The 14,819-nt window shown below is 45.8% G+C and overlaps 1 protein-coding gene across 5 annotated transcripts in view; it reads left to right on the top strand.

The window, feature by feature from the left end:
• Positions 1–14,819, top strand: part of BICDL1 (BICD family like cargo adaptor 1) — a 65,621-nt gene that overhangs the window by 28,071 nt on the left and 22,731 nt on the right. For 2 of the 5 annotated variants that reach the window (XR_014542394.1, XM_083590155.1), the window contains exons 4-7: positions 1,233–1,244; positions 9,645–9,791; positions 12,019–12,243; positions 12,836–13,054. Coding sequence is in view for 4 of the 5 variants with exons in the window: in XM_083590155.1 (XP_083446281.1) it covers positions 1,233–1,244; positions 9,645–9,791; positions 12,019–12,243; positions 12,836–13,054 (603 nt within the window). In the remaining variant the exon portion in view is untranslated. The remainder of the gene's footprint in view (positions 1–1,232; positions 1,245–9,644; positions 9,792–12,018; positions 12,244–12,835; positions 13,055–14,819) is intronic. The other 3 variants (XM_083590157.1, XM_083590156.1, XM_083590158.1) reach the window with 3 other exon arrangements.

Raw genomic sequence — 14,819 nt, 5'->3', positions numbered from 1 at the left:
TTCTTGCTCCTTTGGCAAAATTCTTCAGATTTCCACTTTGATTCATGTTTCTAGACCTTATGGTTATAGAAATAACATATGGCACAGGCAAATATAAAATATCTGCTCAAAGAACCCAGAGGCTGGATCAATGCAACTTTGAGCAGGAACAGAAGCTTCTATATTTCTCTCTTCTCTTTTAGCTTCCTTTGGGCCCCCAGATCCTGCCCACCATGTTGAGAATCTTGTTTTCCCAATGACCCATGTGTTTTATTCTTTTCTGTCCTTGTCTTTCTTCCCTTTCCCTCTTACTAAACGAAACAAAAAAGCTACAAAACCTTCCAATATTGCAGCAAGGTGAAATGAAGTGGATAAATATTTGTTGCAGTTTTGCATAATTTACTCCACTTGTTCCGGGAGCTGTGGGTGTGAGTGTCTGCCATTTCTAGCATAGAATTATTTCCCCACTTCCTGGGGCAGCAAAAATGTCTCTTTGGCTTGCCCTACTTGACCCTCCTGACCAAGAAGGTTGGCCATCATTGGCTTAAATGCAAAGATGGCTTTGTCTATTTGTGCTTTGTACCACAATTGCACCCGCAGTGGTGCTAAGCTAAAGTCACTCGTCAGTATATTTGTTCTGCAGGCGAACTGTTTTGTGCCGAAGGAAGGTTGTGCGACCAAATGCATGGGCAGGTTGCTGGAAGCTTTGTGTAAATGGCTTCTGCTAGTGCAACACTGTATAAAATGGGTCGGCAAACTAAGGCCCGGGGGCCGGATTTGGCCCAATTGCCTTCTGGATCCAGCCTGCAGACGGTCTGGGAATAGCCGTGTGGATCGGCATGGGGGTTCTGATCATTCGGGCTGCTCCATTTCCCCCCCACACACACCGCAGTGGCGCCTCCTATGCCCCAGAAATAACTCAGAGATGCATTTTAAATAAAAGCACACATTCTACTCATGTAAAAACACGCTGATTCCCGGACCGTCCGGAGGCCGGATCCAGAAGGCGATTGGGCCGGATCCAGCCCCCGGGCCTTAGTTTGCCTACCCATGATCTAGAGGGCCACAGGCTCCCACCCCACTCTGTTTATTAAAAAAGGTTGGAGGGCTGGGATATGCATTTTGTTTTCTTGTTTTAGAAAAGGTTTCCCCTCCCGACCTTGAGCTTTTAGGTTTCTTGGTTTCTCCTTGTCAATCCTGACTTGTCCCCTTTCTCTCCTTCCCCGTTCCCTTCCTACTTGACTGTGGAGCAGCAAATCCTTGAAGTAAGTACAGAAGTGGTCCTAGGGTCCGAAATGCATGTCCATCAGCCTCCATTTCTTGCATGCCATGCTTGTGATGCTCTTCATGTCCCTAGCTCTCTGGGTTCTTGGCTTCCTCCATCTTCTTCTTGTCTCTGCTGGTCTGCAAGAAGAGTTGGGGATTTGGTACCCTCAGTGGAGGCTGGTCCATTAGGGAAACTGGGGTACTACTCACGAATCCCAGTCTACCTTCAGCCAGCTCCCATCTGCCTGGCTTCTGACTTGTATCCGGCCCAGAGGGTGGCACTGCCTATCAGGTTCCTCCTCCTCCTCCTTAGTCTCAATGTTGCCCCCCATAGAACTCAGCAGGGGGGAAGATGGGGACAAAACTAGAATTGGTTGGCTCTGCCTCTCATTGACTCTCACACCACCTACTGTTGGTCACCCTTCCTTCTGCCCCACCAGTCCCAATGGACACCAGCCACCACTGAGTACAATCATTCATTGATAAAGGATGCTTTCATCATTGACATACGCATTGCTTTTAAGTCTTGGTATCTGTGTTGATATTTCTCTCTTCCAAAAACCTTAAGACAATGGCGGGGAAACCCAGGGACTTCAAGATGTTGCTTGACTCCACCTGCCATCATCCCTGACCATTGATCATGCTGGCTGCTGGGGCTAATGGGAGTTGAAATCCAATAACATCTGGCGGGTCACAGGTTCCCACCCCTGCCATTAAAAATTGGAAATCTCAGATTTTTAAACATAAAATATAAGATTTTTTTATTTAAAAAATCAGAACACCATTCATAATTCAAAGACCTCCTGAAATAAAACAGTTTTAACTAGACATCTAAAACTCAGCTGATTTTATTTTTGATCCCTTTCCTAATGATCTCTAACATGGAAGCTGGCTTTTTCACAGTTGCTGTACACCTTGTGTATCTAGAAATTGGGTTTTTCTTTCTGCTGAAGAAGAGCTCTGAATGTCTCAAAACATTTTTTTTGGTTCTTTTAAAGCCTGTCTGCACTCTATATTGCACCAAGCCTTTCTCTGACTTACATATTTCTGAGGGGTTTTTTTAAAAAAAATTCTTCATGGGGCCTTTTGACCTTCTTGTGTGAGAAACAGACTGGATAACGGGAAAGGTCTGGAACTGGTGAACTGATATTTGTGTACTAAAGAATTACAGACAACAGGACGGATGTGAGTAATAAAACATAAAACGTACGGGCAGAAAATCCCTTCGGTGGCACTGGATAACCTTGGGGGATGCTGAAAATTTCCCTGACTCTCCCCCACGTGTACTGAGAATGCTACTCTCGGACCTTTGCTTTAAAATGTCTGACGTCCACTTTCAGCATCTTTGCTGGGACAGGGTTTTGTTTACCTGCCTCTGCTGGAGGTTGCACAGACAGAAAAGGGTCTCAACAGGAAACATCAAGAAAGTGGCGACTGATCCATTGGGACAAATAGGGCACTGCCCTACCAATCTCAGTCTGCCTTCAGCCACAGCCCACTTGTCTACCTTCTTATAATCAGCCCTGGCTGTCAAGTTCCTCCTCCTTAGTCTCAGGGTTGCCCTTGTAAAGCTCAGCAGGGAGTTGGAGGATGGGAACAAAATTAGCATCTGTTGCCTTTGCCTGTCATCGGCTCTGGCGCCACCTACTGTTGGGCTCCTTGGCTACCGCCCTACCAGTCCCAATGGGCCCATATCAATCAGTTGAAGCCTACTTGTTCTCTGAAAGCTGCTGTTTTTTATCGCCTTCCTTAAACATTATTAATTTTTAAAATGTATTTTCTTGCCTCTTCATCCTGCTTTTCCCACCATGGAACCTAGGGATCATAGCATGTGGTTTCCAGGCAGTCCTCCATCCAGGCCCTGGCCAAACCCAAACCTGCTTAGCTTTGTTAAGGTGGTACCCTCAGATGTGCCTTCAGATCATGGCCAGGACCATTACTGATGTCAAGGGAAAGGGCAGTAGCTCACTGGTAGAGCAGCTCTTTTGTAAGCAGAAAGTCCTAAGAGATCAACAGAATGGCCAAAAATGTTTAAACAAGAACGAATGTAAGCTAGAGAGCACTTTTGTGTGGACTAGAAGTCATCACCTCAAGATTAGTTCAGTCAGAGGCAGGTGTTTAACCCCAACAACTCCCATAAGGACATAGCTCAGTGGCAGAGCATCTGCTTTGCATGTAGAAGGTTGTAAGTACAACCCGAGGCATCTCCAGATACTGTGAGGGGGGAGCCACTGCCAGTCAGCATAGACAATTCTGAGCTAGATGGACCAGTAGTCTCAATCAGCCATGTCCAACTCCCAAGAGACTGTGATCTACTCCCAGTATATATAAAAAAAAAACTGGCAGTGAGCTATCCCAGGGGTAGGGAACCTAAGGTCCGTGGGCCGGATGCGGCCCAATCGCCTTCTAAATCTGGCCCGTGGACGGTCCGGGAATCAGCGTGTTTTTACATGAGTAGAATGTGTCCTTTTATTTAAAATGCATCTCAGGGTTATTTGTGGGGCATAGGAATTCGTTCATTTTTTCCCTTCAAAATATAGTCCGGCCCCCTACAAGGACTGAGGGACAGTGGACCGGCCCACGGCTGAAAAAGGTTCCTGATCCCTGATCTACCCATTGTCATTGAGTGAGGAGGAGTGTGCGTGGGGTGGGTGGATTGCCTAGAGTTGTTGAGTTTTTTGGGGGGTAGGATTGTCCAGAGTTTTTTAGCTTCCCTCCGTAACTTTTTGTACACAATAAGGATCCCGCAATCTGCCAGGATCAGCCGGGGATCTGCCGGTAGATCGCGATCTACTGGTTGGACATCCCTGGTCTAAATCAATATAAGCTTCTTATGCTCCTAATGGTTTTTAAACCCTTCCCTTGGCACACTGACTGTCCCTATGAGCTACTTCTGTTTCTACCGAGCCCAAAAGAGAGGGTCGTTTCTCCATGCTTGATTGATGCTGTATCTCTGGATCCATTGCAGAAGGCAATTTTATCAAAGTCAACAGAGGGTCCTCCTTAGTGTGGTCATTCTCCTCTGATTTGTCCTTATCACAGAGCAAAATAGTATATGAGTCATAGGTGGTACCCAGTGGGAGGAAAGAGGGGGTGGGAGGGAATGCAAACAGGTAGTAATTGTGTTTTGCTGGTAAAGCAGATTAGTTTCTGTAGAATCAGAAGTACTGTATTTTTTGCCCCATAGGACGCACCGCCCTATAGGACACACCTAGTTTTTTTGGGGGGGGAAATAAAGGAAAAAAAATTATTTCCCCCCCAGGCACAGGGCTGGCGCGGAGCCCGGGAGGGCAGGCAGCTCTGCGCGACCCTCCGGAGGCCGGCATGGCTTGGCGCCGGGCTCTGGAGGGTTGCGCAGAGCTTCCTGAAGCCTGGAGAGCGAGAGCCTCAGCGAAAGCCTGTATTCGCCCCATAGGACGCACCCACATTTCCCCTTCATTTTTGGAGGGGAAAAAGTGCGTCCTATAGGGCGAAAAATATGGTAATTAACTCAGTTAAAATAAGTGTGAATGTTAGACAGCCTTTCCCAACTTGATGCCTCCAGATGTTTCGGACTACAGTTTCCATCAGCCCCAATCAGCACAGCCACATAATCCTGGGGTTGATAGGAATTGTCTTCTAAAACATCTGGAATGCACCAATTTGGGAGAAGGCTAGCACAAAATGTGGTGGTCATCCAGTAGGCCAAATTGATGGGAGGTCAGTTAGACAAGATTGGGATGCTCCGTGCCCAAGCAGAGGTCCTCAGGAAACCACAGCATTCCCCACAATCTCAGCCACGCAGAGTGCACTGCCGTCCATAGCCTGAGAAACAAAATGGAGGTTGAGAAAGGAGGAGCTGTCATCACCATTAACAAACTGGAGAAGGTGCAGGCAACTTTGAGTGGCAACTTTCTCCAACGCTGCATTGCACAGACCCTTATTCTCTGATCCCATTTTCTACAGAGGTACAAGATGCTATGTGTACAGATGCACCTCGAGAGAGCCTTAAGCAGGCATTGAGCTGCTACTCAAAATACACAAACCAAGTAACCCAGGGTTTGGGGATCGATACCACCACACCCCTTATATTCTAGCTTGGTCTCTGAGATCATGTAGAGGAGTGCTGTTTGTTGTATTAGTATGTCCCAACTTAGCTCAACTAGAAATCAGGCATTTAGTGTTGCGGGTCCCACGCTGTGGAACGCACTTCCAGCAGAGATTCAGCGCACACCCTGTGACTTCTACACATCTCCTTTCTATGCTGGCAGACCTTTGTAGCTGCCTAATTTTTGTTTTCGGATTAGCTAGTTACCTCAGTGGTTATCTGTATTTTTATTTTTGTCAGTGGTGTTTTATGTTTTAACATTCAACACTATCCTAGTACAGTGGTACCTCGGGTTACAAACGCTTCAAGTTACAAATGCTTCAGGTTACAGACTCCGCTAACCCGGAAGTAGTACCGCGGGTTAAGAACTTTACTTCAGGATAAGAACAGAAATCACGTGGTGGCAGCGGGAGGCCCCATTAGCTAAAGTGGTACCTCAGGTTAAGAAGAGTTTCAGGTTAAGAATGGACCTCCGGAACAAATTAAGTTCTTAACCAGAGGTACCACTGTACTTTATGATATGGCAGAATGAAAACACTTTTATCAATAAATAAAGAACAGAGTTACAGGGACAGGCCCAGATCCCAACTCTGCCAGGACTGTTATAGAACCTAATAATATCACCTACAACATCAGGGGCTCCTTCACTTGCTCATTTTTCAATGTGATATATATGCTGTCATCTGCCAGCAGCGCCTTCTGCATTAGGACAAATAGGCCAGACTCTTCTATGCAACAGAATAGGTAAAGGGACCCCTGACCATTAGGTCCAGTCGCGGACGACTCTGGGGTTGTGACACTCATCTCGCTTTACTGGCCGAGGGAGCCGGCGTACAGCTTCCGGGTCATGTGGGCAGCATGACTAAGCCGCTTCTGGCGAACCAGAGCAGCGCATGGAAACGCCGTTTACCTTTCCGCTGGAGCGGTACCTATTTATCTACTTGCTCTTTGACATGCTTTCGAACTGCCAGGTGGGCAGGAGCTGGGACCAAGCAATGGGAGCTCACCCCGTCGCGAGGATTCGAACCGCCGACCTTCTGATCCACAAGCCCTAGGCTCAGTGGTGTAACCCACAGCGCCACACGCGTCCCTTTTATGCAACAGAATAAATGGACCCAAATTTTATTTTAGAAACAGCAATAGCCCCAAACCAGTGTGGGGACATTGAAACTTTCCAAGAACACCCTGTGACTGACCTTGAGGTAGACCATCCTTGAACAAAACAAAATCTTCAGAGTAGTTTTTAAGATGCCACATGACTCTTAATTGTTTTGACAAAGGAAATTCCTTCACATCATGTGCCTGTCAGAGCATATCTACATAGGAATAGCCTTGCTGGATGAGAACAAACTAGTTCAGCATCTTTTTCTCACAGTGACCAAACAGGTGCCCCCATGGGAGTGATCTGGGGTTGTGCCAACCCAACCCAGCCAAATCTGACTAGGAATTGCCCAGAATTGGTTCAGGTTCTGGGCTTTGACTGAACATGGCGCACGTCCCTTATACAGTGGACGCTCGGGTTGCGAACGTGATCTGTGCGGAATGCACATTCACAACCCACAGCGGTGCGTCTGCACATGTGTGGGTTGCGATTTGGCGCTTCTGCGCATGTGCAAAGCGCAGTTTAGCGCTTCTGCGCATGCGCAACTGCCGAAACCCGGAAGTAACCCATTCCGGTACTTCTGGGTTTCGGCAGCCCGTAATCCAAAAAAACGCAACTTGAAGCGTCTGTAACCCGAGGTATGACTGTACACACATACACACATTGAGATTCCCAAGCTGACTTTGCTGCAACAGTCACAAAATGCAATCATTCCACTACAAACCATTGACAAGTTAAACATTAAATTAAAGCTTTTTAACAGAGAGAGGGATCTTTTCTCTCTCTCTTTTTACAGTAGTGAGTTTTAATTTTTTAAAAATTTTATTCTTTTATATAATAATAGTAAAATAAATAATAATATACATTTAGAGAGGGGGAACTGAAGAACAAACAATAGTAAATCTCAGTGTAATTTGTTAAAAGAAAATAAATAGACTGTATTATACCTAAATTAATGTTATGGATTTATGTGAGATCTATAAATGTTTATGTGCCACACTGGAATCTCTGAATACCGGGTGCTGGGGACAAATAGAAGAAAGCACTTATCATCGGGGTCTGCTTGTGAGCTTCCAGTGGCAACTTGGTGGCTGTTACTGGTAAATGAGTTTAGCCAGGGTGATGTAATGGTTAGAACACGGGTAGCCAACCTGGTGCCCTCCAGATGTTGTTGGACTCCAGCTCCCATCAACCCCAGCCAGCATGGCCAATGGTCAGAAATGATGGGAGTTGTTATGTACTGAAGTTATCACCCTGGGCCAGCAGGGGGATACTGTGGATAGTTTTCACTCAGGTCCACATATGCAAATAAGGGATTGAAAGTGACATTCAGTGATTGGATAGTTACAGGAAGTGGTTACTGTTGCGTTGTAGTGGAGCTCTATATAAGCAGGCTGGTTGAACCCTTCAGTTCAGTTCTGTTCTGGCCTGTGAATAAACAAGAGCTGTCTGAAGAATCGCTGTGTCATCTGATATGTTCGCCCACAACTGAACAGTACAGAGTGGGAAAATCTGGAGGGCACCACAATGGCTACCCCTCAGTTGAAGTGCTGGCCATGGACTGGGGGAACCCAGGTTCAAATCCCCACACAGCTGTGAACCTCACTGAGTTACCTTAGGTCAGTTACCTTCCCTCTCAGCTTCTACGGATATAAAAATGAGTTTCTGCAACACACAGTGAGGATTCGTGAACATTATACAGCATTAACTTAAGCGTTAGCTGCAGGTTTTGATGGGTGATTTTATTCTACTGAATCTTTAAGAACCTTTGAGAATTTGATTTGGGTAGGGGAGAACTATGTGCTCTGTTTTGAACTCCTTGGAGAAAAGGAGGGCTAAAATCTCCACTTGGACTTGAAGCTCCATGGGTGACTTTGAACCAGTCTTTCAGCCTAACCTACCTCACAGGGTTGTTGTGAAGACACAATGGGGAAAAGGAAGAGGGGTGAACCATGCACACTACAGTGGTACCTCGGGTTACAGACGCTTCAGGTTACAGACTCTGCTAATCCAGAAATAATACCTCAGGTTAAGAACTTTGCTTCAGGATTAGAACAGAAATCGTGCGGCGGCAGCGGGAAGCCCCATTAGCTAAAGTGGTGTCTCAGGTTAAGTACAGTTTCAGGTTAAGAACGGACCTCCGGAACGAATTAAGTACTTAACCCGAGGTACCACTGTACTTTAAAGTCCTTAAAGGTAAAGGTAAAGGGACCCCTGACCATTAGGTCCAGTCGTGGCCGACTCTGGGGTTGCGGCGCTCATCTCGCTTTATTGGCCGAGGGAGCCGGCGTACAGCTTCCGGGTCATGTGGCCAGCATGTCTAAGCCGCTTCTGGCGAACCAGAGCAGCTCACGGAAACGCCGTTTACCTTCCCGCCGGAGCGGTACCTATTTATCTACTTGCACTTTGAGGTGCTTTTGAACTGCTAGGTTGGCAGGAGCAGGGACCGAGCAATGGGAGCTCACCCCGTCACATGGATTTGAACCGCCAACCTTCTGATCGGCGAGTCCTAGGCTCTGTGGTTTAACCCACAGCGCCACCCGCATCCCTTAAAAGTCCTTGGAGGAATTCAATATCTATTTGAACTCCATTAAAGTTCTTGGAGGAGGAGTTCAAATAGATATTGGTGTAAAAGTAAAAGAAAAGAAGCAACGGTCTTTGGCCTGAAGCAACAAGAAGGCCTCTTCCCAAATCTGACGGGGCTGTTTAGGTACCTGGAATCCAGACCATGGAATTCCCCTGCATTTGACTACCTAAAAGAAAAAGGGGGAAAGGCCCAGTGTGGAAAGCAGTTGCATAAACAAATCTGTTTGTGCTTTGAAGGTGTAAGCAAGGTGCTCCGTGAGCAGACTGAGAGAGGGGCAAGGCGTCCTTCCCTGGCGTTTTATCTCTCTTGGGAATTCCAGAGAACACAGCGGCCTGGCTTTCCTCCTTCCCTCCCTCCTCCTTTGCCTGGCAACCCACATTCCAGCTCTCTAAGAGTTTAAATTCCTCCCCCACACTCACTCTTTCTTGCCTCTCCAGACAAGTTTCTGGCAAGGGGGAAAGCGGACTTCTCTTTTGACCACAGGTGCAGATAGATTTTGCATTCATTTCTCTCCTTCTCTACACCTGGCTGAGTTCTCATTCTCTCCAGACTGGGAAATTGCAAACTCTTGAGACTTACTTTTGGGGTTCCTTTTCCTTTCCCCTCCCTTCCTCCGCTTTCAGATTAAGATGCTTACGGATAGGAAGCACGAGCTGGAGCGTCGGCTGAGTGCCATGATGGAAGAAAACAACCTTCTTCAGGGGACAGTGGAGGAGCTTCAAGATCGTGTGTTGATTTTGGAGCGGCAGAGTCACGAGAAGGACATGCAGGTATGGGGGAACAGGGGCTTGGGGAAAGGGGGAGACAGCTGGAAGGAAGGGACTGATTTAAAATATTATTATTTTGATTGAGCGATGCTGCCAGATCAACAGTTTGGAAACAGGAAGGTAACATTGTGAGGCTTGAGCAACCTGCAACCTGGACTTTTACTAGTGTTGCAGGAATTTATGTATAGTTTGGGTGGGTGCCCCTCCAGCAGATATCATGCACATGCAGCCCACTACCAAAACCAGCACAATCACTTTTGTGATTTGTCCCCACAAAACACTTCATCACAGTTTCTTCCTATCTATTCAAAGGGCCTTTGCTGCACGATACCAAATGTAACAATTCACTGATAAATGTCTCTATGTACTGGCTCACTGGGAAAACTTCAGAAATTCATATAGACATGTGAGCTCAGCTACTCAGCAGCCCCTCTGCCTGAGTGATAATCCCTGGCATCCTGATACCTGAGTGCCAGACACCTAGCCGTTCCAGAAATAACAAACCCAGATGAAGACAAGAGGGTGTGATTAACTTGATTAATTTACAGGGAAATGTAAATATATTTTTTGTTAGACTTGATAGGTGTTTGGTGGAGGGCAAGGGGAACCATGGGGCAGGGTCCAGGATGCTCAGATTACCGCCACCAGACTTCCCCTTTCATGATGTAACTGTGATGTAGTTTGGGAGGGGTTAACATGGGGATTAGCAACTAATAAAAATTTGGGGGCTCTTTTGTTTGGGGCTTCCATCTTGTTCCACCTTGTGGCAGGTGGGAGTCCTGTCGCAACAATCTTCAATAAAGACCAAGCCTACTGGCTGCTGTTTTGCTCTGTATTCCTGGCTGGTATCCTTGTTTTTTGTCCAAGGGAGCCCTCAGATTTCTCCGTTAACACTAGGAACCAGTATGGCATCAGTGGGAGGAAAGGGAAACCCATGGCCCTCCACATGTCCCTGGACTACAACTCCCATCGTTCTTGACCATTCACTACGTGGGTCGGAGTTAATGGGAGCTGAACTCCAATGAAATCTGGAGGGCTACAGATTCCCCTTCACTGCTGCATATTCTCGAAGGATGCTGCTGCGATCCTAGACCTGCTTCCCTGGTAGTGAGCCCCATTGAATTCAGTAGGACTTCCTGTTCAGAAAACATGTATTTTAGTTTATACTTCACAAAAACATGTATGCCGCTGAACAGTAATTATAACCTCTAAAGTGGTTTACACAGAAGATAAAATATGCATTAAAATTGTATTGAGTTATATTTATTATGGGTAGCATTGATTTGTTTATGTGCCCAATTTACCGTATTTTTTCATCTATAAGACGCCCCATGTATATGACGCCCCCATGTATAAGATGCCCCCATGTATAAGACGCCCCTTATTTTGGGGGACTCAGGTTTAAGAAAATGGGGGGGAGATGTATCCGTGTATAAGACGCCCCCTAATTTTTGTCATTATTTTTTAGGGGAAAGGGCTAGTCTTATACACGGAAAAATATGGTATTTTCTGTCTCTTAGTGTTTAATTGTCCCTTCGAAGCAGCATGCAAAGCTTTCTATCCAACCTAAGTTGGACTCGCTGAAATTAATGGATCCAAGACAGCCATGTCCATTATTTTTAATGAGTCTACTCTGAGTAAGATTAACTGGATACAGCTTTAAACTTTGTAAAATACAATAATGATGATTAAACAAAAGGATATGATCATCCAGTTAAAACCACATTAAACGTGAACAATAGCTGTTAAAACGTTAGCAGTGAATAAAAGCAACAGCAGTGATTAAAAAACAGACTGAAATAAAGGGCGTTTGAGCTGTTTTGGAGCTGTGCAATGCTTTTAAAAGACAGGTAGGATTGTGTTGTAAAAGCCTCATTTATGTTTTTTTAATTGCTTACCTAAAAACAAAAACACAATGTTGCGAATACAGCGAACAGGTGTAAAGGCATGCTAATTTTAACTAATAAAATACCGGCATCGTACAGGCATGTGAAGCTGTAGGAATCCCTTCCCACAGAGGTGTGTCTGGCACATTCACAATGCAGTTTTCATGAAATGCACATGTATATTTTAAGACCCACCCTATTCTTCTGATTGTAAATTGTTTTAACTGGTTTTTATCTTGTATTTTATATTGCTCAAGCCTGCTCTGTGACCTTATGGTGAAGGATGGATGATGATGATGATAATATATAAATGAAGAATATATCTTTATAATTTCTTGTTCCAGTTGCATCAGAACCAGCTAGAACTTCAGGAGGTGAGGCTGTCTTATCGGCAACTGCAGCTAAAGGTAGATGAACTCAGCGAGGAGAGAAGCCTCCAGAATTTCAACTCTACCAGCACGTCACTGCTGTCAGAGATTGAGCAGAGCATGGAGGCCGAGGAACTGGAGCAAGAGAGAGAACAGGTAGCATCAAAACTCTTGGCTCCAGAAGAATTGGGTGCAGCACAGGTGTGTTTAAATGTGTGTGGTAGAGCCATAGTGGACTTCCTTCCTAAAATCCTCCGTCCGCAAATGTTTGTGTTGCACATTCTCCGAATACTCTGGTGTTCCCTGAATGTTCCTGATCTGCATTTGACATCCAGTCATCAACTTGATTTCTCAAGATATGCTCTTTTATGGTTGGCACACAATAATATTTAATACTAATAATTTATTTGCTGGGGGCGGAAGGGTAATCAATTCCACAAGGACAAGCTATGTGTCAAAAGTCATGCCTAGCTTGGCCCCAAGTGTGCTTCTTTGTTGGAAATATACGGAAAAGTGCTACCCCAGGTCAAATGGAGACTGGTCCATTAGGGAAACAGGGGTACTGCCCCACCAACCTCAGCTGGCCCCAATTGCTTGCCTCTCCCTTAGACTCAGTGTTGTCCTTCTAGAACTCAGCAGGGAGGAAGATGGGGGCAAGAGTAGGGTTAGTTGGCGCTGCCTGCCATTGGCTCTGGCGCCACCTACTGTTGGACTCCCTGCTTTCCACCCTATCAGTCCCAATCAGCACCAGTCAGCACTCCCTAGAACAGTCCTTTCTGCATTCTCATCACAGCTCAGACTCCAGCTCTGGGAGGCCTACTGCCAGGTCCGATACCTGTGCACTCACCTTCGAGGGAACGACAGTGCGGATTCTGCGGTGTCCACGGATTCTTCCATGGACGAGTCATCGGAAACCTCCTCGGCCAAAGATGTGCCGGCTGGTAGCTTGCGGGCTGCCCTCAGCGAGCTGAAGAGGCTGATCCAAAGTGTTATAGATGGCACAGACTCCACGGTAAGGGGGAGAGATTTGAAGCTCACATTTGAAGCAAATGTACCTGTGGTGTTTGCCCTCCTAGGTGGGTCATAAGGAAAGGGTTAAATGAGGGTGAAGTGATTGGCCAGTGGGAACCCAAGGGGAGGAGTTAGAGTTGGAGTTGTGTGAAAGTCAGCTGAGAGTTGGGAGTTGGAGAAGGAAGAGAGAGGATAAGTCTGTGGGTTGGTCGAGTTGTGTTGTGAGAGAGTGAGAGGAACTGTTAGGTGGAGTCAGATAGATAGTTGGGATAATCAGTTTGAAGTTGTTAGGAACGTATAGGACAGTAAAGAAACTAAGATTAAGAAACTGCCAAGAAAAATTAACTGAAACCATAAATTTGTTCATGCCTATAAAATAAACTTGATTACCGTATTTTTCGCTCTATAAGATGCACCAGACCATAAGACGCACCTAGTTTTTGGAGGAGGAAAACAAGAAAAAAAATATTCTGAATCTCAGAAGCCAGAACAGCAAGAGGGATCTCTGTGCAGTGAAAGCAGCAATCCCTCTTGCTGTTCTGGCTTCTGGGATAGCTGCGCAGCCTGCATTTGCTCCATAAGATGCACACACATTTCCCCTTACTTTTTAGAAGGGAAAAAGTGAGTCTTATAGAGCAAAAAATACGGTATTTGTTAATGTTAACAACTGTCTGGACTCCGTGTGTACCTGAGAGAAACAGGTTGGTGGCAGCGGGGAAGCGATCATAGTGGTGGCACAAGGATCAATAGACCGTCAAACGTCCAGGGACCCTGTGTAATTGCCACAGTACCTAATTTGCACTTTCCAGAATGAAACCCTGAACCCAAACACTGCCATCCTTTGCCATTTGCGCTTCTCTAAATTTTGCAATGCTGCCAACTAATGGGATAAAAATGCACATACCAGGGTAAAGTGTGCATAAAAATTGCATACAGGTGCATTATATCGGAGAAAATTGCTTTGCAAAAGTGTGTACGGTGGTACCTTGGTTCTCAAACGCTTTGGTACTCAAACAACTTGGAACCCAAACACTGCAAACCCAGAAGTAGGTGTTCCGGTTTGCGAGCTATTTTTGGAAGCTGAACGTGTTCCGGTTTGAGTGCCACGCTTCCATTTTGAGTGTTACGCTGAGGTCTGTCTGTTTTTGCGGGGTTTTTTTGTTTGTTTGTTTTTGCATTTTTGTATTTGCGGCTCTTTTTTTGTTTTTGTGACTGTGTGGAACCCAGTTCAGTTACTGATTGATTGGTTGTGTGCCTGCAGTACATTGTTTATCGCTTTCATTTTATGGATCAACGGTCTCGTTAGATAGTCAAATTCATGTCAAATTGCTGTTTTAGGGGTTCTTCTTAAAAGTCTGGAATGGATTACAGTGGTACCTCAGGTTAAGTACTTAATTTGTTCTGGAGGTCCGTTCTTAACCTGAAACTGTTCTTAACCTGAAGCACCACTTCAGCTAATGGGGCCTCCCGCTGCCGCCACGCCGCCAGAGCATGATTCCTGTTCTCATCCTGAAGCAAAGTTCTTAACCCGAGGTACTATTTCTGGGTTAGCGGAGTCTGTAACCTGAAGTGTGTGTAACCTGAAGCATATGTAACCCGAGGTACCACTGTAATCAGTTTTACATTACTTTCTATGGGAAAGCGGGCCTTGGTTTTGGACTTCTGGAACGGATTAAGTTTGAGACCGAAGGTACCACTGTATATGGGAAGAAATTGGCGCTAAAATGCTGATGAGTTTCGATGAGGACTTCTATTAAAAAATTGCA

The sequence above is a fragment of the Podarcis filfolensis genome (genome assembly GCF_964270895.1).
Source record: "Podarcis filfolensis genome assembly, chromosome: 16".
Classification (NCBI taxonomy): domain Eukaryota; kingdom Metazoa; phylum Chordata; class Lepidosauria; order Squamata; family Lacertidae; genus Podarcis; species Podarcis filfolensis.
Note: the sequence above shows the minus strand (reverse complement) of the source record. Positions and strands in the feature narration are given on the sequence as shown.